At 35.3% G+C, this 25,463-nt stretch overlaps 4 protein-coding genes across 5 annotated transcripts; 3 read left to right on the forward strand and 1 right to left on the reverse strand.

Annotated features, from left to right (window-relative positions):
• Positions 1 to 312: 312 nt before the first annotated feature.
• On the forward strand, positions 313 to 10,421 carry LOC102609015 (uncharacterized). The gene is made up of 19 exons (XM_006480728.4): positions 313 to 1,713; positions 1,815 to 1,883; positions 1,977 to 2,175; positions 2,511 to 2,595; positions 4,600 to 4,722; positions 4,844 to 4,891; positions 5,008 to 5,089; positions 5,187 to 5,246; positions 5,361 to 5,413; positions 5,496 to 5,662; positions 6,188 to 6,335; positions 7,094 to 7,151; positions 7,249 to 7,305; positions 7,392 to 7,643; positions 7,844 to 7,905; positions 8,592 to 8,648; positions 8,822 to 8,915; positions 9,037 to 9,177; positions 9,929 to 10,421. The coding sequence occupies exons 1-19, from the start codon at positions 1,003 to 1,005 to the stop codon at positions 10,013 to 10,015; spliced, it is 2,553 nt and encodes an 850-aa protein (XP_006480791.1). The 5' UTR covers positions 313 to 1,002; the 3' UTR covers positions 10,016 to 10,421.
• Positions 10,422 to 11,561: 1,140 nt separating this feature from the next.
• On the forward strand, positions 11,562 to 14,056 carry LOC102609303 (organelle RRM domain-containing protein 2, mitochondrial). The gene is made up of 3 exons (XM_006480729.4): positions 11,562 to 11,806; positions 13,499 to 13,567; positions 13,645 to 14,056. Exons 1-3 carry the CDS (start codon positions 11,689 to 11,691, stop codon positions 13,893 to 13,895), a joined length of 438 nt encoding a protein of 145 aa, XP_006480792.1. The 5' UTR covers positions 11,562 to 11,688; the 3' UTR covers positions 13,896 to 14,056.
• A 901-nt stretch (positions 14,057 to 14,957) lies between these two features.
• LOC102609577 (arginine biosynthesis bifunctional protein ArgJ, chloroplastic) lies at positions 14,958 to 20,913 on the forward strand. Of its 2 annotated transcripts, none has more exons than XM_006480731.4 (17): positions 14,958 to 15,291; positions 15,393 to 15,518; positions 15,619 to 15,742; positions 15,933 to 16,006; positions 16,447 to 16,491; positions 16,720 to 16,770; positions 16,865 to 16,933; positions 17,118 to 17,176; positions 17,414 to 17,483; positions 17,955 to 18,035; positions 18,123 to 18,209; positions 18,773 to 18,895; positions 19,225 to 19,287; positions 19,844 to 19,921; positions 20,003 to 20,148; positions 20,481 to 20,565; positions 20,667 to 20,913. In XM_006480731.4, exons 1-17 carry the CDS (start codon positions 15,226 to 15,228, stop codon positions 20,706 to 20,708), a joined length of 1,389 nt encoding a protein of 462 aa, XP_006480794.1. In that variant the 5' UTR covers positions 14,958 to 15,225; the 3' UTR covers positions 20,709 to 20,913. The 2 variants fall into 2 exon arrangements, with proteins under 2 accessions (XP_006480794.1, XP_006480793.1); XM_006480730.4 differs by having other exon boundaries at positions 14,961 to 15,291; positions 20,495 to 20,565.
• A 296-nt stretch (positions 20,914 to 21,209) lies between these two features.
• Positions 21,210 to 23,937, reverse strand: LOC102610082 (hypothetical protein). The gene is made up of 3 exons (XM_006480732.4): positions 23,388 to 23,937; positions 22,628 to 23,023; positions 21,210 to 21,875 (listed from the first exon to the last, which is right to left on the reverse strand). The coding sequence occupies exons 2-3, from the start codon at positions 22,985 to 22,987 to the stop codon at positions 21,450 to 21,452; spliced, it is 786 nt and encodes a 261-aa protein (XP_006480795.1). The 5' UTR covers positions 22,988 to 23,023; positions 23,388 to 23,937; the 3' UTR covers positions 21,210 to 21,449.
• Between the last annotated feature and the right edge of the window lie 1,526 nt (positions 23,938 to 25,463).

Genomic DNA, 25,463 nt, shown 5'->3' on the forward strand with positions numbered 1-25,463 from the left:
GGATCCGGCACTATAGTTTAATACAAATGGATATAGGGATTAGTATGTTATTTTCCAAATTGACCATCAAATATCTCCACGCGTGTCCTCGAAGATGTGAGACTCCAACTTCATCTAAATTTGTCTCAGCTGTTTCACGGCGCAGTACAGCTGCTTTTGCCACGTGGTGAGATCTAAGATTCCAATAGGCCCCATCCTACTCTACGGTTCCCATCAACTTATCCACTTGTCCCTCCTTCTCGTATCTTCCAAATACCGACGTCAGTAACAAACAACATTTTGTTTTCCATTTTTTTGAATTTTTTTAATACATGAAGTATCCATATATTTCTTTTTTTCGCTTTCGTCGTACTCTATCTTCTTTATTTTTGTAGAAGTAAAATCTCGACCGCGGACCAAGCTTTTCGTTCTGGTTTGTTGCCGCTCTCCACGTTCCCTCTAAAAACTATTTTCGCATCCAAAACCCTAGCCCTAAGCTTTTCAAATTTCAAATTCTAACTTTTTCTTCAATCAAGATTCCTAAATTCTAACTCTAATCGAATTCAAGATCTGAGAGATTTATAATCCCACTCTTTTACTCGTTTTCGTTTCGTCCTTCACGTCTGCAAGATTCGCACGCTCCGTCGGATCTAGAGATTCCTTTGGTTGGTTTCCGTGTAGATTTGTATTTATTTTGGCGGAGTTTTTACACGTGGCAAGAAGACATATTTAAACTTTCGGGTTGAAGAAGTAACGGTTTAGCAGTTAGTTATTGATAACTGAAAATAGTTAGTTTGAGTTGGTTTCTTATTGTTTCTTGTTCAGTTAGGTTCTTGTTTTTGGCATTTGAATGATTTGAAGAATACTGTTTTAGTTTTTCTCTTCCATCTTTTTGGTACCAATTCAAATAGTAAATTTTCAGATTTGATTTCGGAATTTGTGAGTTTTTGGAGATAATTTCGAAGAGTTTAGGGCTTCATTTCTGGTTCTGGTTGCTCTTGAATGACGTGATTATTGAATTCAATGGGAGAAAGTGCTGTTTGTTTGGAAGTTCCAGCAGATGGAGAAATGGATGTGGAATGTTCTTCAAGAACTGAATCGAAGCAGGACCGTGAGTTGTTAACAGATAATGTTGAATCAGACTCATTTCCTAACGGGAAGCATGCGAAAGAAGAAGCTTTAAATGACGACATTAAATCGGAAGTTTCGAATCCGGTAGTTTCACCTAAAGAGTTTACATCGAGTCTTCAAGATATCACTAGCCAAGAAACCAAATTAGTTACAGAGAGCTGTAATCAGGTACTGTCCACGACGAGTACTGGGAATTTGAGTTCAGAGGAGACTTTAAGTGATGGAGATGAACGTACTGAAAGTTCCTATGCTGAGACTTCTCGAAATGACAACAATTCTGGTGATGTTTCGAAATCTCACGTCGTATTGGAAATACCTAAACATGTTAGTTCATCATCTGGAATTAGAAAAATTACATTTAAGTTTAGTAAAAGAAAGGAAGATTATGTGGCCCCTCTAGCTTATGAAGAAGGTAGAAATTACACTCTCTATGATGATTTGGGTTCAAGTGGAGCGAATGATGGGGTATTGTGTGCTCGAAACATGGAAATAAAGATGTCTAAGAAGGTTGTTCCTAATGAATATCCCACGAATGTTAAGAAGTTGTTATCAACTGGTATCCTCGATGGAGCATGTGTGAAGTATATTTCTACATCGCGGGAGGTAAACTTTTAGCATAGTTGTTTTGTTGTTTGACTTGCTGGTGATGTGTTTATATTAGTTCTTGAGTTGTTTGTTTATTGGTTTACTATTTCTGATTGTAGAGGCAGTTAGATGGAATTGTAAATGGTGGTGGATATTTGTGTGGCTGTCCTTTATGTAATTTCTCAAAAGTAAGTCATTTCAGTTTTCAGTTTGTATTGTTGTTGGTGACCGAGGTGTTTATACTTTTATTGATGATTAACTTATTGTATTCATAAAAGCAGGTTGTGAGCGCACATGAGTTTGAGCAACATGCTGGTGCCAAGACCAGGCACCCAAACAATCACATATATTTGGAGAACGGGAAGCCAATTTATAGTATCATTCAAGAATTAAAGACTGCTCCCCTGGGCATACTTGAAGAAGTGGTAAAAAAAGTGGCTGGTTCATCTTTTAATGAAGGGTCTTTTCGAGTTTGGAAAGGTGATGTTGTTTTTGCTTTTAATGTCTTCTTGAGACATGTAGGGTGTGTATGCGGTTACTGTCTTTAATTGGCATGAAAGTTATGCTGTTTGATGGAATGCTTGTGTTTGTGGATTATTGGTTTAATCATGCAGTTACCCTAAATATCCTGAGAAGGCAAAAGATAATTATTAGGAAATGTTAGATTAAGATTACATACTTCTAAATATTATACCGGACCCCGTGTAGAGATGTACTGCCTGAGATGATCAAGAGATTTGTGCTTAATGAAGTATAATTCCAGAGACACTGTCCGTTCTACATTGTACTTACTTTGACATGCTTGATATTTTCAGCTAGTCATCATCTGCGCAAGGGATTGGTTGAACACGATGAAAAGCATAATATGAAGCTTCCTAGTCTGCCTCATTCCATCATAAGGTACAATAATTTCGGCTTTAAGTAATTTCCTTCTGCATTCAAGGCCAACCGCTCAACATATAGGTGTCGCTAAGCTAACAGAAGAGACATTTTTCCTTTTGTTATTTTTGGCTTATTGCGAATTGGATCTTTTCTGCTCTTTTATCCGCAGTCTTTTTTAAATCTTCTGTTGAAATAATTGATAACACAAAACATATGGCTAAGCTAAAGTAACCAATTGATTTGTGTGGGATTTACAAGTTGAGAGGAACCTGAGATCCCAAAAACTATCCATTGCATCTTAGAAACTAAACTTTGCTTTCCATGTTTGCTTTACGGGATATTGAATTAATATATCCAGTAGTTTCTAAAATTTTGATAAGGGTGCTATTGATCCTTCATTTTTAATCTTTTAAGTTGTATGCTTTTGGTTATCATGTGAATAAGACATTACCTTTATGTCTTGCTCTTGGAATTATGTGGTGGCAGAGTATGTGCTTAATATCAGATACAAATTCATTCATGATGCAATGAGCTTCTGGCACAGAGAGAGAGAGAGAGAGAGAGGAGGAGGGTGGTGTGGTGGGACTGGAGCTTACTATTATTCCTCCACACTGCCCCTTCTTCTGTGGCAAAGTTTCTTTCAATCTGACACTTCATTTTTTATAGCTCATTATGTATAAGGGTAATTGTAGATTATTTGCCGAAGAAATTTATTAGCAAAACAAACATTTCAAGAAATTGATGGACTTATTTTCATTTTCTTTTAACTTCTACTGAGAAAAGGCAAACCATTTTGACCAGTAATATTTAAATGAAGTTCGGTACACGAGAATAAAATTCTTAAGGGTAGTATTTATTACTGGTTATAATTGGCAAAATTTTTTCCTCCTATGTTCCTTTTCTGGAAGCAAAGGAGATTTTAATTTTAAATGCACAGAGCAAAGTTAGCGGGAATTTAGGGCCAGCTATTCTAATATGGACATCTTTATGCTAACTCCTTGACCAAGGCATTCGTATAAACAAACAGGTGTGAGGTGTCTATTTGAATCGATAAACGCTAGACAAGAAGGAACTTTTTTCTCTTTCTGGTTCCTACTTTTGCTTTTCTTTGTATTTGCTAGTTATAAGGCTTCCTCCCTTTTCTCTGCTTCCTCTTTCTAGGGTTTTTCTTCTCCATTCTCTCCTGCATAGTGTTTTTGACAAGTGATGACTTCTGGATCTGAAAAAAGATGCCAGATCTGTGTTAATTAACAGTGACAGCTGATTTCTCAACTAGTTGGTAGTGTTGGTGTTATATCTAATCATATTTGCCTTTATAATTGGTGTTGTATCTAATTGTATTCTTCTTTTCTTTTTTTTTTTGGGAGTATTTCTTGGTTGTTTAATTTGACAATATTACCTGGATAACTTTCATGTATTGACTAAGCTGATCCTTCCCACTTCCCTTCAACCCAGCACCCCAAAAAAGATAAAAAAGGAAAAAGGACTATGATCTCTTGGGTTAATGGTTTTTGGCCCAATCTAATAAGTCGATTTGTTCCTAAGACAGTATCTGATTATTTTGCATATCACTAGAGGGAGCAAAAAAAAAAAAAAAAGGACGTGGAAAACAAGACAGGGATTCTTTACAATGATATTTTAGACCAATTGAAAGGGATGTATTACAGCTTTTATATTCATACATATGCTAAAATCAATGTTTCATTTTTTATAATTTGTAGTTTGAATTGGTTGGGTCATATCTCACAGAGGGAGTGAGAGAGGGAACTAGATTGTTTAGATTGTGTTGGCATATTCTGGTGTGCAAAGATTCTGAAAATCAGCTGGAGAATTTTAACCGTCAAGAGTTGTTATTAATAGGTGGATTCTGTAATTCAGTGATACTGGGTTGCCAAACTGCAAACTTTAGAATTATCTGGAAATTTATATATGCCTCTGAGTCCTAATATATATCAGTATGCATGACGATTGAACTCTTATTTGATATTCATTTGCTACAATTTTGCTGTTCTGAACTTGCAGCTGCTCCAGTCTAGCATTAGAAGAAAGCATTAGCCCTACTTCATGTTCCTTTGTGCAGGACACTGGTAGGGAGCAAACACACATGAAGGAGATGCTTGAGGAGCGGAAACGTGGGGTGAAGAGGTAGTCTTTCTCTGCTCATTTTGTTAGACTTTTGGCCATACTGGATACTCTGTATGTGCACGCGCATTTTATTCATTTATCCCCCCCTCTCTAATGAATTGCTATTGCATCTCCTGTGTAGACCTTTCATGCATCAAAAGAGAACTGCTGAAGGGGGTACCAAGAAACGGTAATTTTGTTTTCTCATGTTTCTTCCCTCATTTGTCCTTTTAATTGAATTACCAATTGATTATGAGAATTCCAGCTTTTATTGACATCTTCCAAATTCCTTCTATTTTTTTGCAGGGATAATGATCTGCACCGATTGCTCTTTCTACCTAATGGCCTCCCAGATGGGGAAAGATTGACTTACATTGTCAAAGGACAGGTGCTAGATTTGATGTATATGCAAATTGATGATTGGTTCATTTATTGGTTTGTATCTAATGCAAATTTAAAATTGTTCTGATTTTTCTTTTCTCCAGAGATTGCGTTTCGGCTGCAAGCAGGGTAATGGTATAGTCTGTGATTGCTGTAACAAAGAGGTAAATTCAAACTCTTGTGGTTACAATGGCATAAAATTCTTCATTTATTTCAACAACACTGATTTCCCTCCCTCGCTCTGTCTCACTGTTGGCTAATCCTTTCCTGATGATCAGATTAGCCCTTCTCAATTTGAAGCTCATGCTGGAATGGCAGCCAGGCGTCAGCCGTGAGTAGTCCATAAAAGTAATTTAATTTCTTCTTGTAGTGTTTTCTCCATTGTTTGAAATAATTTTGCATGCATTTTTCAGCTATCGTCATATCTATACTTCTAATGGAATGACACTTCATGATATTGCCATTTCCTTGGCAATGGGGCAAAGGCGTACTACTGGTGGCAGTGATGATATGTGCCATGTATGTGGAGATGGAGAGAATCTACTTCTTTGTAATGGTTGTCCTCTTGCTTTTCATGCAGGTGGGAATTTTGTATTTGATCTTGTACTTACTGTTTTCTAAATGATGTTATAGCTTTTTTGATGTGTTTCTGTTTTAAATGATGAAAAATATCACTTTTAGTTGAAGGATCATGCCTACACATATGGGTACAAGTTTATTTTCTTACAGCATAGAAAAAACTCTTCTTCTTTTTTCCCCTCTTCTTCCCTTGTGCTTTTATGGACTGCATCATGATATTTATTTCCACCGGCTTGTTGACCTTGCTTAAATTGGCTTTTCTATTAATGCAGAAAGAAAAGAACACTTCAATAATTTGGCTAGTTCTTATGTTTCTTACCTTCCCTCTTGGTTTCATTACCATGAAATATTTCCTGAAGTAAGAAAATAGTGGACATACATGTTGGATTTATCTGCCTTCTTATGTTTTTGTTTTGGAGAGCATGCTAAAAGAATGTACTTATAGATTATAGGTATGATTTTACTTTGCTCATTTCCTGGCAGTTTTGTTTCTTTAATAAGTCAGCTTGCTCTGTTTGTCTTGCAGCATGCTTGGATCCGCTGCTGATCCCTGAAAGTGGTTGGCGTTGTCCGAATTGTAGACAGGGACACTCTTCAAGTATGTCCAGATCAGTGGATTTAAAGGGAGGGCTTGAAGCACCAGGAGCTGAAGTTGGTGGTTGTGTTATTTGCAGGTTGGTTCCTCTTGTAAATTCAGTTTTAACTTTTTAATGCAATCACTAAGAAGGATTGTTTTTGTGTATGTATTTTTGTGACCGTGTAAGAACTTATTTATGTAATTGGAAAGAACAAGAATATAAGATAATGATGCTCCAAAGAGTAGAATGTGATTGAAGCCCATATATTGGTTTTAGAGGTTGAATGACTCATCTCTGAACTTTCAAAAGCTATTATTATTATTGTTATTATTATTATTCACTACTTAGGTAGTGATAGTATCAAGATTAGACTCACTTTTAAAAATTCTAATTTTCATCCCCAATGGGGTGAGATGAGTGGTGTGCGTGGTAACTAAAAAGAAAAATGGTGATAGTATCGGGCAATTGTTTTCAGGTTATCCCCTTTGGAAAATTTCAATATAAGGTTGTGCAGGTTTGTTTTCTTTTATTGTCCTTGGACCTCATCCTCTTTACTTGTGTTATAACCGCAAGAAACAATTTTGAAATGGGTAATTTTGAGAAAATAATAACTAATTGGAGGATCAGTTAGGTCAACTTAATGGTTAGACTTTAAAGTTTGTTTTGGAGTGGTCAAATCTGTCAGAATATGAAATTCCAAGCTACCTGGAGTCTAAAGGCTCCATACTAGTTAACACCTCTAATTGCTTATTGCAATACCATACTTTTATCTTTTGTATCTTGTTATTTATTTGATTGTTTACTGCTTATTAACTGCATTAACTGTTTTTCTTACTATTTTTGTCTTTTATCAGGAGTCATGATTTCAGTGCTGCTACTTTTGATGATCGAACGGTTATTTACTGTGATCAAGTATGTGTGCAGTTTTTTGTTCAGGAATTTTGTTAATATATTCTTTGAAATTTGATTGTTTTTCTTTCATTTTAACTTACTCTTATATCTTTGTCAGTGTGAGAAGGAGTTTCATGTTGGTTGCTTGCGGAAGAATGGGCTATGTGATTTAAAGGTAAGTCTAGTAACCACATGATAGTAAATTGAATGGTGTTTTTAGATGAGAGAACTTATTATTTGTTTTTTGGTATCGCCCTGCAGGAAATCCCGAAGGATAAGTGGTTCTGTTGTGATGACTGCAATCGAATTCATGCGGCGCTACAAGATTTTGTTTCTAATAGAGCACAGACAATACCAGCTTCATCATTAAGTACAATAAACAGGAAGCATATAGAGAAAGGAATTCTTTTTGATGGGACCATTAATGATGTTCAATGGCAAATGCTGAAAAAAGCTCAATGTTTTGAAGAAAAAGAAAAATCACTGCTTTCTAGTGCTACTGCTATATTTCGAGTAAAGTTCTTTTGATGCCTTCTTGTATCTTCTCTAGTCATGGAAATAACATATATTATTATAGTGATGACACACGGGGTTATGAAACATTGCATATCATCTGTCTTGACAAGTTGATTACCTTGCGTGTAAAGTATAGTTAGTTTAGTATTGTATCTGCTATCTTGTTTCTTCTAATTGCTTCTGCTGTCTTATGGTAGGAATGTTTTGATCCAATCATTGCTGAATGTGGGCGTGATCTGATACCTGTTATGGTCTATGGGTAAGCCCTCAAGTTATTCCATGTCAAATTTATTGGCAGCATCATTGCTCTAATGTGATTATTATTATTATTTTTTTTTGGTTTTTTGGGAGTGTATTTAGATCTTTTCATCTGATTCCCTTACTTGTTGCATATTGAAACTGTGTATTCCATCTGAGAATGGCCAAGTCTATGTGTTTCTTTTAGCTCTATTTAAAAAAATTGACGCAAGCCTCTATAATAATGGGCATTTAGTCTACCAAAACCAATAGTTTATCCCGTGGTTAGTTTAGTAAGTGTTTGATGCTGATTAAGTACAATCATGGAATAATTCACAGTACATTTACCGAGGCAATAATTTTTTCACCTTATAGTTGACCCTTTTTTTTTTAATGTTTTCTTCCATTTTCTTTTTACTGCATTTCTGTGAGACAAACTTATATCTTGCTTCTTTGCTGCACTTCCCAAGCCATGTGCTGGGGTGTTGCATTCTTTCCATTGGTAATATACATAAAATAGGTAGTTTTGTTGTTTTTGTTATTTATTGGATTGAATTGTTCCTCATAATTCAGTTTTGTGATATTTATGATTGGAACGTTTCATTTGTTTGTTTGTCATCTCATGTTTTTGTTTCTCTTGACTTGTCATTGGAACCTTTCCATTATACCAATTCCTAGTGTGATCATTGGTCTTTGAACTTGTTGCAGGAGAAACATCTCTGGTCAAGAGTTTGGGGGAATGTATTCTGTCATTTTGACTGTGAAGTATGTTTCTATCTTGGTCTTTTTCTGCGTCTTAAGTTCTTGGCATTGTTTTTTTATTATTATTGTTGTAAAGAGACTTGCAGATTGTAAAAGTTAAGGAAAAGGGAAGTAGGTGTCATTACTAATGTACTTTGATTTTTTTTTTATCACTTTATTTTATCCTATATGCACAGGTCTGTTGTAGTATCTGCTGGTCTTCTTAGGATTTTTGGTCGAGAGGTTGCTGAGCTCCCTTTGGTGGCTACTTATAGAGAATATCAAGGAAAAGTATGCATTCAGCATCTTAGATTAGACAAGCACTGATTTATCTGTTAACTATATTTATTTTTTCTTCTTCTTTAAGGTGCCCAGGCTTACGTAAACCTTAACACTGTTAATTTTTATTTAGGGTTGCTTTCAAGCATTATTCTCCTGTATTGAGAGGTTGCTGTGTTCCCTGAATGTGGAAAATCTGGTGCTCCCTGCGGCTGAGAAAGCTGAGTCCATTTGGACAAAGAAATTTGGATTCAGGAAGATGAGCAAGGAGCGGGTAAGGGCATCTTCTTAACTTAAGATCTTCCCTAATTAGCCCCTGGTCTTTTTTCATTACAAAGTAGTTCCTGGTCTTTTATCCACAAGCTCATGTAAAGTCATTTGTATATGGGGAAATTCTGTGTGACTCAATGAATACTTCTGTCACCGAGTACTATGAATTACTGCCAATTGTCTCTTTCGTTTTCGCTTAATTTAGTGTCTTGCTATTGTAGAAGATTCTGATCGTGCTGGTCAATTTCTTTTATTCTAGCTCCTGCAACTTACCCTGAATTACTTGAACCTATAGGCATTTATGAACTGAAACAGAGAGTTGGCTTGCCCCATCTATATATGATTGGCTGTTTCACTGTGTTTTGGATTGTAAATCTATCTAATGCTATAGATTTTGTCAAATAAGTTAAAAAAATGGGATTTTTGGTCTTAGTCTGAGTGCAATTTCTTTTCACTTTGCGAGAGATTGCGATGGACTGGATGGTTATTGTGTTTTACAGCTGTGAGTGTCCTTTTACTGTTGGATTGTGTCCAGTGAAATACATTTAAAGAGAAATATGAGCTTCAATGATTTTAAGTTGTGCTGAATACCATGAAGCATATTGGCAAACAAACGATTTAGCACCAAGTGAAAACAAAGAAAGCACAAAAACTTTCATTTGCTCATTTCTAGAGATTATATTATGAGTTGTAATCTTAATTGTCTTCAATTGGTGATTGTGGAGATAGCACTAATGAATTATTGTATCTTGCAGTTGTTGAAGTACCAAAGAGATTTCCAGCTAACGATTTTCAAGGGAACATCAATGCTAGAGAAGAAGGTGCAGTGTCTACCGGAATAACATTTATGAGACATTCTTATCAGAGACAATGCTATGCTCGGTGGTTTTTCTTTCCTATAATGTTGCCTCCAGTTTTATTTTGTTTATTTTATTTATTTCTCAATTTTTCTTTCTCTTTGTGGTTGGGGTTAAAGACTCCAGAGCAGTTAACAGATTGACTGTTGTTTGTTTTGTTCTTGTAAAATAATCTAGAATTAAAATGTGAGGGGAACTGGGAGTGGGGATGAAGAGTAACTGTACAGAGAATTGGTGCATGCTGACCTTTTATAATGCATGCATGAGGCAAGGAAAAAATTTTGACCATATTTGGTTGCTTTGCTTGAATGTGTATAAAGAATCAGCCGATGTCTAGGTGAACGCTTCATAGAAAAAAAATTATTCAGATCTGCCTACTGCATTTTGGTCATGCCTGGAGTTCCAACTTAGATAGACTGTTACTGTGTCCGAGGTTGATGCTTGTCTGTCTTCTTCATCTTTCTCTTTTTATTTCCTTTCGAAGCCACGACTGCATTTAAAATGGTTAATGTGTAGTTTTCTGTGCACGTGGAAACGCAGAAGCAGGCCTGCATACTGTTTCTGGTGCAATTTCAACTCGGAAATCATAATAATGTTATATCTTGTTTAGATTATATTTATAAACATTCCCTCAGGATATGTATGGTGTCTCCTGTGACCTGCGCGCAGGGAGCCAGGTACCACCACCAGTACGCATTTTCACTCTCTGCAAACGTCCTGACTCCTGATTATGGCACACGAACGCTATATATCTTTGTATTGATGGATGAAGATTTAGTTTATCGTGTTACATTAAATCTATTGTGTAAATATTAAATGTGTGAGACTATATAAAAAGTAAACTATACCGATAATTCCATGATTTATTGATTCAGCATGTTTGACTCACATCCACGGTTTGACGGTTAACCTCTTTTCCGCGATTGCCTTGCTTGTGAAATATAGTAGAATTTTCCAATAAATGTTTTGCTAATCCTGACTTGGAGATTGGTATACTGAATTATATAACTCGATTAGTTAATATTTATTTAATTGATAAATTTATTTTTAGTCTTAATGCTATGAACTTAACGAAATTTTACTATATGCAATAATTATTGTCCAAGATTTTACAATAAATAATAATTGTTGTTTGGTGTTAGATGAGGCGCCATTTGAAATATAAATTTAATAATTATTGGTGTTAGACTCATAAGGATTGTCTTATGAGTTTATATTATTCTTATAATTATAACATATTGCAGGGGATTTATTTTACCAAATAAAAATGATATTTATTTTTATTTTTTTGTTTAAATCACGAGAGTGAGCCCCTAATTGTGGGAAAAAAATGAGATTTATTATACCACATACTTTAGGACTAGGGAGTGTAAATTATACCATTATAGCAGTGTCTCAAATTTGCTAATTTATCATAAATGCCACGCATCCATGCGCGCCAAAAAGAAAACAGAAACTGTGAGGACCTATCAACGCTTATACTACTTTGCTTTACGCGGGTGCTTCGTGAGCGTGCACGTAGCAGATCCCCTCATTCTCAGGCAAGCTTCCACGACTTCATTATATACTGGGGTTTGGTTTAATTCGCTAAAACCCTAAACCCTAACTGAGCTCACATCGTCATTTCTCCGGGTTAGAAACCATCTGAACTTAATACGATGGCGTTTGCTTCCAGCTTCCGTCGCGCCCTCAGTTCTGGTTCTTCGATTTTGAAATCGCAATTGGGTTCGATTCGTTATAATTCAACTCTCACTTCCCCTAGACTATTCGTCAGCGGTAATCGGAACTAGCTCCGCTTTTTGTAGTTTGTTTCTCATTCTCTTTTCTATTATCTGATTCGTTAATCGTTATTATATCAAAATCGTAATTTTTGAACTTTCCTTGGCGTTTTCAGTGAACAGCCAGACGATTTTTAAAAATTAATAAAAATTAACATTTGGTGAACATATAATGTACAACTGATTTATATAATTATTGGGAAAAATGAACTTGAGGTCATGATTGATAAATGGAAATGAATTGAAAAAATAAAATCTTTTCTTCTATTGTGGTTTGATTAAAAAATAAAACTGATTTTTATTTTTATTTTTTGTGACTCTGATGTTGTGATGTACTCTATGTGCGTTGTTGCAAGTTGCAACTATTGCCTGGTTTGGGTGTTGAAAATTTAATGTGGTTATCTTTCAACGTCAAATGATATGAATGATGAATTTCTTCTTGCATGATTGCTGGTAAAGTCATGGTTTTGTGAACGTTGATTTGTTTCTTGAGTTACTGTGTTTCAGGTCAACATCCAAGTGTGAACTTGGGCCTGTGTTACTGACCCTGTTTCTTATCATTGTACGCCTTTAGAAATATCATCTCTTTTTTTGGTTGTTTTTTGGTGAGTGGCTAAGATTAGGGATGGGAAAATTCAAGGTAGGTAACACTGAATCTAGTCTCTGCCTCTCTGGTGTGGTTAGATGAAAGGCAAAGAATATTAGTATATTACTAATGTAAGTAGCATGGTTTTTGGTCCCGTGCTTGTTCTTATAATATTGGAAATGAGAGGATGTGCAATGATTCGAGATGAATAGCTAGGAACCCTTTTGGATGCTCATTAGAGCATTTTCTTCTAACCACATTTTATCTAGGATTAGGATATCCTGTGTCTTAAAGTGGTTTTTCCTTCCTCGGAGCAAAAACAAAGTCAAGTAGTAGTTTGACCTGGAAATTGTTTCATAAAGTAACAGACACGACTACAATGGTGAATACCAATTGCCTACTGGAGTTTGTGAAGGATTTCGTGAGGTGTCTGGGGTTTCACACCTCTTTAGTGTTCGTGTAAACTGTGCGTTGCTTGCTTCTGGAGTGGGGGTCCATTCCTGGCTCGACACGCTTAACAAAGGGAGAGGTTAATGGCTGAAGGCTGGCCAATGGCCAATAAAGAGGGGGCAGGGTTGGGGTGGGGAAGGAAGTGGGCAAAGAAGACTCAACTAGCTAGATCTTAAGATCACGATCCACAACATTTATGTGTTTGGAAGCACTTGGTGGCCATCTGTTTCTGCAAAATGGATTATTTTGTTAATATATGTATAGTGGATACCTATATATATTTATATTGAGGATTTTGATAGCTCTAAAGTGTTTGAGACGTTGGTGACTTGGTCAAACACATAAGAGTGAAATAATTTCTCTTTTAGAAAATGCCGCAGTTTATCAATATTTCAGTTGGCTAACAAAAATCTGAACTCAGTTCCTTCTGCTTGTAATCCTAGTTTCAAATAGTATGCACCACAAAGGTACAACCCCCTAGGCTGGTTTACACTGAACCTTTTTTAATCCTTTTCCTTTAGTTGAGTACCCTTAAATATACTGATCTGTACATTATGCATGGAAAACACTTGTGTTCAAGCAATATTGAAAATTATCTACTGCTGAGTTTCTTATTTGAGTTGTGACCGACACTCATCATGTGACTATGAACAGGTCTATCAAGACTTACAACTGATGAAAAGCTGAAGGAGGCATTTGCTCCATTTGGCCAGCTTGTCTATTGTAAGTTGAAATTTATTTTCTAAGTTCTTCGTCATTGTGACTTTGTTCTTATCTACTGCCTTGATGATGATATGCAGCAAAAGTCATAACGGACAGAGCTACTGGAAGGTCAAAGGGGTTTGGTTTTGTTTCATATACCAGCATAGAAGAAGCTGAGAGGGCTAGAGAAGGAATGAATGCGAAGTACTTAGACGGATGGGTTATTTTTGTTGACCCTGCCAAATCAAGGGAGGCCAGACCTCCACCACCACCACCACCACCATACCCAGAACAACAACCTTCTGAAATGGGTTTCAGAACAAACAAGACCATCGGTTGGTCCGGGTGATATTTCAGGCGCTTGATTATTTTCAATCTTTAAGCCTGTAAACCTACTTACACTTTCAGCTACTAGCAAGCTGAATCACTGAACACGAGATATTATTATTATTCAATAGTTTATTGAGATTTATTTGGGCTGAAAGCAACCAGCAAATGCCTTCACGTTAATTCATTCTTGATCTGTTTCTGGTTTATATTAGCCGCGGGTTAATTATATTTAGTAGTCTGTTAAATTTGGACTCGTTGGTTTGTGATATATTCTAATTACGCAGTTGTTTAATAGAAGTTAAAATATATATATATATATAAAGAAGAATTCATGCCATTAGTGCTCAATTTACCAATTCTGAATTTTTATTATTACATCATTTGAGAAGAGTAGTTAATTTTACTGAAATTACCTGATATATCAAAAATACTATAAAAATATGGATTTGTTGAATTTCCAATCTTAAGTTTACAATTTGTATCAATTGTTTACTAAAACGATAACTGCAGTTCAAAATTAATGACATTATAAGGATAATTTAAATATTTAACATGCTAAATATTGAAAAATTAATAGTCATTTATCTTAAGTTTATTTTGTTATAAAAATATTATAAAACATTGAATTTGTTCAATTTTCCATCCTAAGTTTTCAATTTATATATCAACTATTTATCAAAAATGTTAATATTATTAGAATATTTATAGAATCTAAACAAAATGATTATTTAAATATGGATAAATTTAACAGAATAATTTTCCTTAAATTCAAGGATCAAATAGCCATTTTATTTAGATTTTATCAGTGTTAATATTTTGATTGACAATTAATACAAATTATAAACTTAAAGTAAAAAATTAAAAAAATTAAGAAAATTAAAAAAATTATAAATTTTTATAATATTTTTAATAATATAATAATCTAAAAGTATATGAGTGATAATTTCTCTTAATTTTATTTAGTGGGAAGCCTTTGACGTATTAATCTCAACATAAGGAGGAGAAAGAGGAAAAAAAAAGAGAAATTTTAGTATTAAAGTCAAATGACAATTTTATCCTCATCATATCAGCAAATTTCTCACATCAATTGGACGGAAAGTTACTTCAACTTGGCTAAGCGATTGCATTACTTTTTCTATTAAGTGGAGCGACAAAGATTCTTGGGGGAATAATACGTAAAAGAATTATTTTAATGGCGTTAATTTCTTTCTCGTGAATAAACAAAACAAACACGTACGCCTCCAAATTTCAAAAAGAAAACCCTCGCAGTCGCAGTAGCAGCCACCACCAAATAAGCTTTTGCTGAATTTAAAAAAAATTAAAAAAAAAAAAAAAAACAGAGAGAAGAGATGTATACATGCATTTCTCACACACACGGTGTCTCAATTAAACTCCCTGAATTATTCTCTCCAAAGGTTAGTTATTTATTATCATTAATCGGCTTCTAATTTACACTAATTTTACTTCATTACCAAATAATTATAAATGAAAAATTAAAAAAAATTTGTAACTGCAGATTACTCGCTCGTTTGTTTCTTCTCGGCGAGATTTTAAAGTGTTAGCTGTTACCTCGAGTTTAAAAGAGGCTTCAAATTACATACCCGCAGCTCCGATTTTTCTCCCTGAAGGTCCATGGAAGCAAGTGAGTGATAGTGAAGATCCTGTATCTAATAAATAATTATGATTAAAAAAATAATTATTCTTTTTAATATGATGAGTTTGACCAAATTTTGACTCTGCAGATCCCTGGTGGAGTTACGGCAGCTGAGGGGTTTAAGGCGGCAGGTATTTATGCTGGCGTGCGTGCCAAAGGAGAGAAACCTGATCTTGCTCTTGTTCTTTGCAACGTCGATGCAGCGGCTGCAGGTTAGCTTTCGTTTTGGTGGATATTACATGCCTTCCGGCAATGCAGTTGAAAAGTATTCAAAACTTGTTTTTGCATTGCATTTGTTTTGAAGAGTACGCAGCTGTTTGAATATCCAGTTGAAGACATGTGTTTATTATGATGAAGTCATTTGGCTTATTTAATTGATTATTTCTATGTTGTGTCATTCAGGGGCATTCACTACAAATGTGGTTGCTGCTGCACCAGTAGTATACTGTAAAAAGATGTTAGATTCCTCAAAAACGGTATGTTGGGGATTTATATTGGACCTAGTAATGATAGTCAGAAAGAGGAGAAACGATCTTTAAACGAGTATTACTTTAACTTTTTAAACGGTGCAACAGTTCATAGCTACGCAACCATAAATGTTGTCCCTTTCATCCAAATGAGATATATTGGATTAGAAATCTTCATGCTCAAGATTTCTTAGCTCCAAATCCTCTAAATGTTGACCTCCTCTTTCTGCCATTGTTTTCTTTAAAATGTGGCTGTATTGCCATTGCATGGCTTTAAACATGAATTTGCTGATGGCTGTCAAGATAATCATGAGTATGTCAACCAACATATTGGATATATTGATAGATGAGGAAAATAATGTCTTAATATTCTTGTCTCAGTTTAGATTCTTTAAAATTTGTTAATCTTTGTCAAATTATCTGTTAATACTGTACATTACTTGCCACAGGCCCGTGCAGTGTTAATAAATGCTGGTCAAGCCAATGCAGCAACGGTAAGCTGTGTCACAGTAGCAAGATGTTTCACGTATCTTTCTCATCCATGCACTATGTTCTTGCTCTTTTATCTAAGAAAAATAGGGAACTTCTTGTTTGTTTGTCTGGTTTTTAATGGATCATTAAAAACTTGGTTCTGTAACTCACCCTCACACTGAGCTGTTATAATGAGATTGAGCTGATTCTACTTGTGGTGCATGGCTAACGGACCTATTGATGCTCTTCAGGGTGATGCAGGTTATCAGGATGTCGTAGATTGTGCCAACACTGTTGCTATGGTGTGTTGCCTTTGGATTGTTTGAACTCCATCTTGGGATAAGTTTTTTATATGCTGGATTCAAATTTGCTAGTAATATAATTACTATACTACAGCTACTTAAGGTGCGGTCAGAGGAAGTATTAATTGAATCCACTGGTGTAATTGGTCAAAGAATAAAGAAGGTAGACATCAGTACTTTATGTCCTATAAGTTATGTTAATTGTGTTAGACGGCATCATGCGTTCTTGAAAATTTACAGTTTTCTGTTGTATTTTTCTAACCAAACATTCTATTTAATATAGTGAATTACTTTTATTGTCCTATAGTTCTGCAGAATTTATACTTCTATTATTTTGTTGTATGCAGGATGCACTTCTAAACTCGTTGCCAAAACTAATCAATTCACTTTCATCTTCAACTGAGGGGTATTTGCGTCATTCCACTCATACCTTGGCTAAATGGCGTACTTTCATTTTTGTTTAGCGACAGTCTTGCTTCTTATTCACCCAAGATCTTACTCTTTGTGTTTTAATTGCTTTTGATTATTGTTGTTGTCGTTGTTATTGTTATTGTTATCGTTTTCTTTTTTGTAGGTATTTTTGTCTCCTTACTTCTCCTTATCTGTCTAGGCATTCTTGAATCTCTTATCAGTGACTGTGCAGGGCAGATTGTGCAGCAGTAGCTATCACAACAACTGACCTTGTGAGCAAGAGTGTGGCAGTTGAGTCTCAGGTGGGTGAAACTTGTTTTTGGAACTCAGTGAGTGTACGCCCTCATTTTAGGTGTTAGTAGCAATAACACTAACCTGAAATTTGATATTGATAAATATGCATTATACGCTTCACCTCATTGTGTGGTCGTGGTTGGTGCTCTAGAAAGCAGGGGCAACAATCGGACCGGTTAACTTAAATTTAATTTCATTTACTGGAATGCTGGGATGCGTAATGCTACATTCAAATGCTTCAATTTTGTTGAGAGCATCGATTTGTTCTTCTGCTTTTGAAGTGACTATGATGATATTATAATTACTTTTCTGTCAAGCTGTGGATATTTGCTTCTGTTTCGCCATTAATATTATTGTATACAGACATATTCTTTCTAGATTCTCAAGAACATTATCTCACAAGATTTGGATTCTTTAGAACTGAAACTCCTCAACATAGAACAAAGGAAGTCCCTAATGCTAGCTAGTGAACCAAACAGGTTGGAGGGACGTATATAAGAGTTGGGGGAATGGCGAAGGGTTCTGGGATGATTCACCCAAATATGGCTACCATGCTTGGTGTACGGCTCTTCGAAACTGCTTTTTGCTTGAAATTTGATTATAAGCATATTTTTCATTGCATTCTTCAATTCTGATTTGTTTTGCAGGTAGTAACAACTGATGCTTCTGTTGACTCTGACGTATGGAGAAAGATGGTAAAGGTTGCTGTAAACCGAAGTTTTAACCAAATAACTGTGAGTATAATACTTAGTTTTATTCCACCTGTTTCTGATACTTATTTCAGTTAGCTTGCTTCATTGCAAAGCAGAAGGAGGTGTTTGCAAGCCATTTCAATTGAAGAGAATACCTTTCAATAACTCACATAAACAAGTTTATTATTCTTTTGTGATTTGTTACAAAATTCTGCCTCTACCTGTGGAAAGTTATCTGATTACTTGCATACAGACAATTTGTTGAAGATACAGGTTTTATCGCTGGTAGACTTGTGATTTATTTTTCTCATGATTTATGGCGAGCCATAAATCTTCAACAATTCTACAAGACACCAGAAGTTGTACTTTCCATGTACTTTTTGCATTCAAAATTTCTTTTGTTCATGCACGAAAAGGTCTCAATGATTCACAATCCACCGAGGCAAATTGGAAGTTGACTGCTCAGTGCCTCTCTTATTTTATTTCCACTGGTTATAGATTCACTCTTTACTAGCCATTTGTACAGTGCAACGATTTATGAAATTTCTCCTTCGGATTATTGCTGTAGTTATATATTAAATTGGTTTCCATTTGTTTTGCTGTAGGTAGATGGAGATACTAGTACCAATGATACTGTCATAGCTTTGGCTAGTGGGTTATCTAGATCAAGCAGGTTATCTTCTGTTGACTGTAACGAAGCCAAGCAACTTCAAGCATGCCTTGATGTGGTAAGTTTGGTTGCATTCTTCAAAGTAGCTTTGTTATTCAGCCAAATAGTTTTACATATGTTTACTTGTTCTGCATTCTACTCTTCTCAAGTAGCTTTGTAATTTAGCCAAATAGTAAGGTTTATTATTCTAAACCTGTTCTGCATTCTAACTGTTCTTAAGTAGCTTTGTTATTCAGGCAAGTGCTTGCATTTGCGTGTCATGTTTAGTCTTCTTGTCAGGAATGCTACCAATGAGTTTTTCCATGATTTAGAATTATAGTCATCTATGGGTTTATTTAGTCTAGATCTTGGATTTATTCTGTTAAGATTTGACACATTTCCTTTCAGGTAATGCAAGGTCTTGCCAAGTCTATAGCTTGGGATGGAGAAGGAGCAACGTGCTTAATTGAGGTATGCAACTCTATTTAAAGTTCTTATCTACTGCACATAATTTTAAACTGTTTGCTTAGATCCCTAAAACCAGTAAAACATCCGAAACCACATTTTTTTTCTCAAGTTCAATTTTAAACTGGCACCAAATATTGCATATTTGAAGCTGACTTTTTTACATATCTCACTTTAAAGTTATAGTTTTGTGCAGGTAAGAACAGGAAAGTAGGGATTATTGCTGTAGTTTTGTAATGTAGTTATGATAAAACTTATTTTCCCTTTTAGTTTTCTTTCTACAAAGATCAATAATTATCTCTTTGTAATCTTCAGCCCACTAGCTTTATGTAACCATTCCATTCTTCTTGTGATTGCTGAGCATGGAAATTCATATCTCTCCCTGTGATTCCAGTTGTACATTTTAGAAATAACTCTCTCAAAACAGTTAATCAAATGTAGATTCTGTTTATCCAGCTAACTGCATGAAGTTTGATTTACATGAGATCTTAAAATTAAGGTCTTTGCTAGTTTGTTTAGAGGACACTAAAGAGTCTCAACTAATTCTAACTTCCATCTGCAGGTCAGAGTGACCGGTGCTAACAGTGAGGCTGAAGCAGCCAAGATCGCCCGCTCAGTGGCATCTTCTTCACTTGTCAAGGCATGACATCACAACTTATGACACTCATTTGATGCTTAAATTTAAGAAAGTCTAATTGATCATTGTTGTTGATGATCTCAGGCAGCTGTATACGGCAGAGATCCGAACTGGGGACGCATTGCTGCAGCTGCTGGATATGCAGGGGTTTCTTTCTACCAAAACAAGCTCCGCATATTGCTTGGAGATAGTTTGCTCATGGATGGTGGGCAACCACTCCCATTTGACAGGTGAAGTTGAGGCTTTCATATAATCAAATGTTGTAAATAGCACAATTATTATTCTACGCATCATTTTTTATGAGGGTTCTGCTATATTCCTGCAATGACTCACGTCGCACATCTAGTATTCTGATGCAACCAATGAAAGGAAATCCTCTTCCAACTTGTGAAGACTGATATGTGAAATGGATTACTAGTAACATGTGCATCATAGGTTTTGGGAAATTTTGACTAGTTTAGAGAGGGTTGGAGTATATGCCATTTCTCTTCTGTATCGCTTTACCAAATCATTGTTTCAGAACATGAGTTTTATCTTTCAATTTACGGTCTCTAAGCAACAGGGGAGGTTTTTCAGGGCTGTGGCTGGTAACTATCTCAGGAAGGCTGGTGAGACCCGTGGTACAGTTATCATCGACATATCTGTTGGTAAGATGCAGATTGTATGCACCATATATATGCAAGTTTTCTTTCACTTCACTGATCCGAATGCATCCAATTTCACTGGACCTCCTCTTTGTTCCCAATAGGTGATGGACCTGGGAGTGGCCAAGCATGGGGCTGTGACTTAAGTTATGATTATGTCAAAATTAATGCAGAGTACACCACATAGAAGATATCATCTTCAATTTTATTTGGGAGACATCTTGTGATGAAATTTTTTATCATGTAATTCGCAAGATTTTGGGTCAATTTTGAACTTCTTTCATTGTGGCAGATAACACCAGATCATATTTTTTCTAGGTATCACTTGAAACTATCAACTCTTTCCTCTTATGATCGCTGTGTTCCAAGTGAATGCAAAATACATTGACGACCAAAAGGCATGCTTCAATTTTTTTTCCTTGACCAAGAATTATGTGTACAACAAAAATTAGTTTCACTCGTTTGTGTACGAGTAACCTTTGGTACAAACGATAAAAAAACTCTTGATTATCAAAGCATTCTTTGGTTATTAGGTACAAAAGTTGATGATATAAGTTTCATTATTGTATGACTTAACCACATCCTCCCCCACCTTCCACTTCCAAATAAACAAAATTCGAATAAAAAAAAAAAAAAAAAAACGTATGTAATGCAAAAGAAAAGCAATCCTTACAATACCTATGTACAAAGCAGCTACTAATACAGCTCTTTACACAAAAGCATTGCATAACAAGCAGTCTAGATCTTTGATAGGTTCCACCCATACACACATCAACATCACAACAGAGTTTCAAGATATAGTAACAGATTTGTCTTGAACAAAAACATATTACTTATTTATACACATTGCATGAAAATAGGATATGAATAATGAATGGAAATTGAGCTCATAATGCCTCTGCAACTGAGTAATGCACCTTGCCAAGCGATTCTTTAAGGAAACTACTGCCACAAGAGTCTGGACCAGCAACCTCAAAGTCATTGAGGCCATCAGGGAGCTGAAGTACTCCATCACGAGCACCCATTAATTTGTAACACTTGTCAGAACTACTCCCTCCAATTTTGCAGAATTGCTTCCTGTCTTTGCTGCCACTATGAGAAGAGTTGCCCTTACGACCCTTCTTTCCTTTCTTCTGTTTATAATTTCTGCCCTCTCTTGACTTCTGCTGCTTTTTGCTTCTATTAACAGTGTGAGACACTATTGTTGGAGGCGGATCATACACGTCAGGGGCCCACTTCACAGACAGCTTCCTTGGTGATGCACCTTGTCTCTCGCGGCTACCTTTCATAGCAGACACAAGCTTCAAAGGAGTCTGAGAGAGAAAAGCATGGACGGAGGTGAAATTAGAGAAGCCAAACTAACAAACGAAGTAAACAAATATAACAAATAAGCCTGAAATCATTTCTTTAGTAGTATTAAACGGCTAAACAAGTCCCAAACCACTATAGGCTCCAGCAGTGCACATAAAAGATGGTTTCATCACCTGTGTTGAATAACAACAGTCAAAAGCTAGTTCAAACTAATTTCAATGCTGAAAGCCAAAAATGTAAGTAATTGCATGCTGAATTACTTGCACTAAGGTGCATGAACCAACAGAGGCAGACGCGTTATCTGTCCTGAAATGAGGAGGTAATTTCATGCTTCCACATAGTAGCTCCAAAACACACTCTAAAAAATGAATATGACAACCATTAAAGACACATTTAAGATATCACCATGAATCCTAAAAAAATGAGGAAACAGGATTAGCTCATGGTAATCACAAGCAATCCAATAATCATAAGGAGACACACCATAAAAGGTCACAACTATGATCCATTTCAAAAAGCAGGGTCAAAGTAAACCACAAGACCGCAAGTAAGCAAACCACAAGCAGACATGTCAAACCTCTTTAATCACCAACAGACATAGGAGAAATAATCTTGACAGTCTAGTCTCTTAATCCAGACTGGACACTTTTGGACAGAAGTAATCTGAATACCCCATGCATTAAAAGATGAAACTAAAACAGCAGCTCAACAATATAAACACCCACAAACCATCATATATCACAAGATGACTCACAGGCAAAGATAATGAGCGAGAACAGCGCGAGGGCACAGGGTCATCAGAAAACATTTGCTCGAAGGCTGTCTTAAGTTCATCATCTTCATCTTGCTCATTCACATTAGCAGAAGGTGATATCTTAGCAGTGGGCGGGAATGTAGCATACTTGCACAAGCTCTTCTGACCAGGTCCATCGTCCTCTAATTTAAGGTCTTCAAATCCTTCCTCCACATGACTCACCACACCCCCATCAGATGTATTACATTCACTCGAATCCTTAATGCTCAAAACCTCGTCGCTGTTTCCATCAAGGGCATTTACTAGACCTCCAGGTAATGCCTTAGATATTGCCTTCTCACAAGGAGAGCCAATGTCCATAGATTACAATAGGAGGGCTACAATTTCAAATCAGAACTGCCAACCAAGGATTCAAGAGAGTAAAATACACGAGACACAAATAGCACCAATATCATCTTCTCGTCACAAGACATAGATTCAAACTTCAAATAATAAAAACATTATCTAGGTTTGGGACTATAAAATGCAAAATCTTTATTTTTTTTAATCATATTTTGCAATAAGATTAGAAAATGTGCATCCAGAATAATCTCCAAAAAATAATAACATGCATAATAATTTTAAATTACAAATTTAAATCAAACAACGTAACATAATCTAACCAACAATCCAGATCAAGAATAAACAAAAAATTGAAATAAAAACAAAAATATGAATTATAAAATTAAACAGCTCAAAATAATTTAAAAAAATCACATACCTTCTAAGATGTCAAAGCCAACAAAAATGCTCCAAAAAAGTCAACGTTTCGGAGTCAATCGAACCTCAAAATATCGTACGGACGACGAGATCACGGAGAAATTGGGAAAAGAAGGCCGAGACAAATTCAAAGATGAAAAGGAAAAAAGAAATAGGGGAAATAAAAACAAAAACAAAAAAAGCAAATGTTAACTAAGATTACCACGCCGATCACTTTTCTCGAGATGTTTCAGACGATGAGGAGACAATCCACTATTGAAACGTGTCAATGAAGGAATTAACGGATCTTTGGGCACCGAAGGCATTATATCGATGCTCTTCGAAACCCTAACTCGCTAAAACCCTAACTATTTTCGCCCTTTTTTTTCCGTAATTTGGAGGACAAATGATCGATCTATAAAAGTAAATCTAAGAGACGACAGCGCTTTTGTTGCCGCGAATCGAGAGACTGTTTGGATCAAGGCGCTAAGGGATAAGCCATCGGCTGACAGAAAAGTGAGAGCTGGAAACGAGAGACATTTGAGAAGCAGATTGATACGAAAGGGAGGATTTGGATGAGGGTTTTTATACAAAAGGTCGGGAATCGTATGGGGCAAGGGATCAAATCAGTCGCGAGACATTTGGCGGCTTCTGAGATGGAATCAGGTGCGTACACGTGTCCAATCAAGGTGTGTACTTTTTCTCCCCTGACTCAGATATTTTTATTCGGATTTCACTTTGGGCTTTCTGTGGGCCGCCGTTCAAATTTTCATCGCACGGTTATGAGTTCCGTGATTTAATTAAACACAAAATAAATTTAGAAGCATTCATCTGAATCTATTCCTTAAGAAATATTAACGAAAAATTAGACGGGCATAGAAATTAAAACAAGAGAGAGAGATATTTTTTTAGGGGAAAAATAATTAAGTAAAAGAGAGACGTAATCGTATAGAGTCGGGGAAATATTAGAGTATTAAGAAAAAAACTTTTTTGTTTGAACTTTTTCCTTTTTTTTTTTTTAGTACCACAACAACGGAAATTGCGTGGATAAGTGATAATCCGATGACTTGTTTGATTTAGCAACTCATGTTAAAGTTTTGGACACAAGCATGGGCTTGTCGTCCGTATATATTGTACAAGACCAGGGAGACATTTCAAGGCAAGATATTAATTACTGCTCAAATAATAATAATAATAATAACAACAACAATAACAACAACAACATTAATGAATATATATTTAATCAATTAAATATAAACTATTCCACTAAATTTATTTTAAATTAATCAAAAAATAAATTATAAATTATTGTAAGAATTCAACCCCCTAATTCCTAGATGCAATAAAAAAAATTAGAGATAATTTTGTAGCTATAGTTATATTGATATAATCCAATTATATTTAGATTTCAAGAAAAAGCAAGTAGAAATATAGTCATAATTTTTTTATTAAATATCATAACAATTATATTTGTAATTTTAGCAAATTATTAATTTACAATATGAATGACGACTACATAGTTACAGAAAGCTTTTAAAAAAATTCTCTTATTAATTTAACTTATAAGCCCAAAGTTATCGGTTTATCGAGTATTAATTTGTGGATATTATACTGCATGTTCAATTCTTGGTAATTCAACCTAAGTGTTTAATTGGGTGAGCGACGTCGTTCATGCGATTGCTCCTGTTTAACATAAACGCCATAATTTATTTACACGTATTTCTATAACTGCAGTGACTGAGGGACATCAATATTTCTTCTTGCATTTTTTTGAAAAATAATTCTTTTAAACAAAGTATTTTATCATTAGAATAGCTTCTTTTTAAAATGTATTAATTATTGATGTCATGTTCTCATTTTTTGTGATCATTTCTCAATGATGTATGGTGATTTACCGCCCTATTTCATATTGAAGTTTAGCAAATGTAACTTAAAAGATATAATACTAAAGTTTTTAGTAAACACTAGTTATTGTGACTTGAAAACTAAGTTGTTTTGATCCTCCACTTTTATGAAATAAATTATAATATCCTTATTATTTTTGTCAAAATTATTATTTAAAAGTCATATTTACTACACACAATTAACTTTTATTTTA

The sequence above is a fragment of the Citrus sinensis genome, chromosome 6 (genome assembly GCF_022201045.2).
Source record: "Citrus sinensis cultivar Valencia sweet orange chromosome 6, DVS_A1.0, whole genome shotgun sequence".
In the NCBI taxonomy this organism is placed as follows: Eukaryota; Viridiplantae; Streptophyta; class Magnoliopsida; order Sapindales; family Rutaceae; genus Citrus; species Citrus sinensis.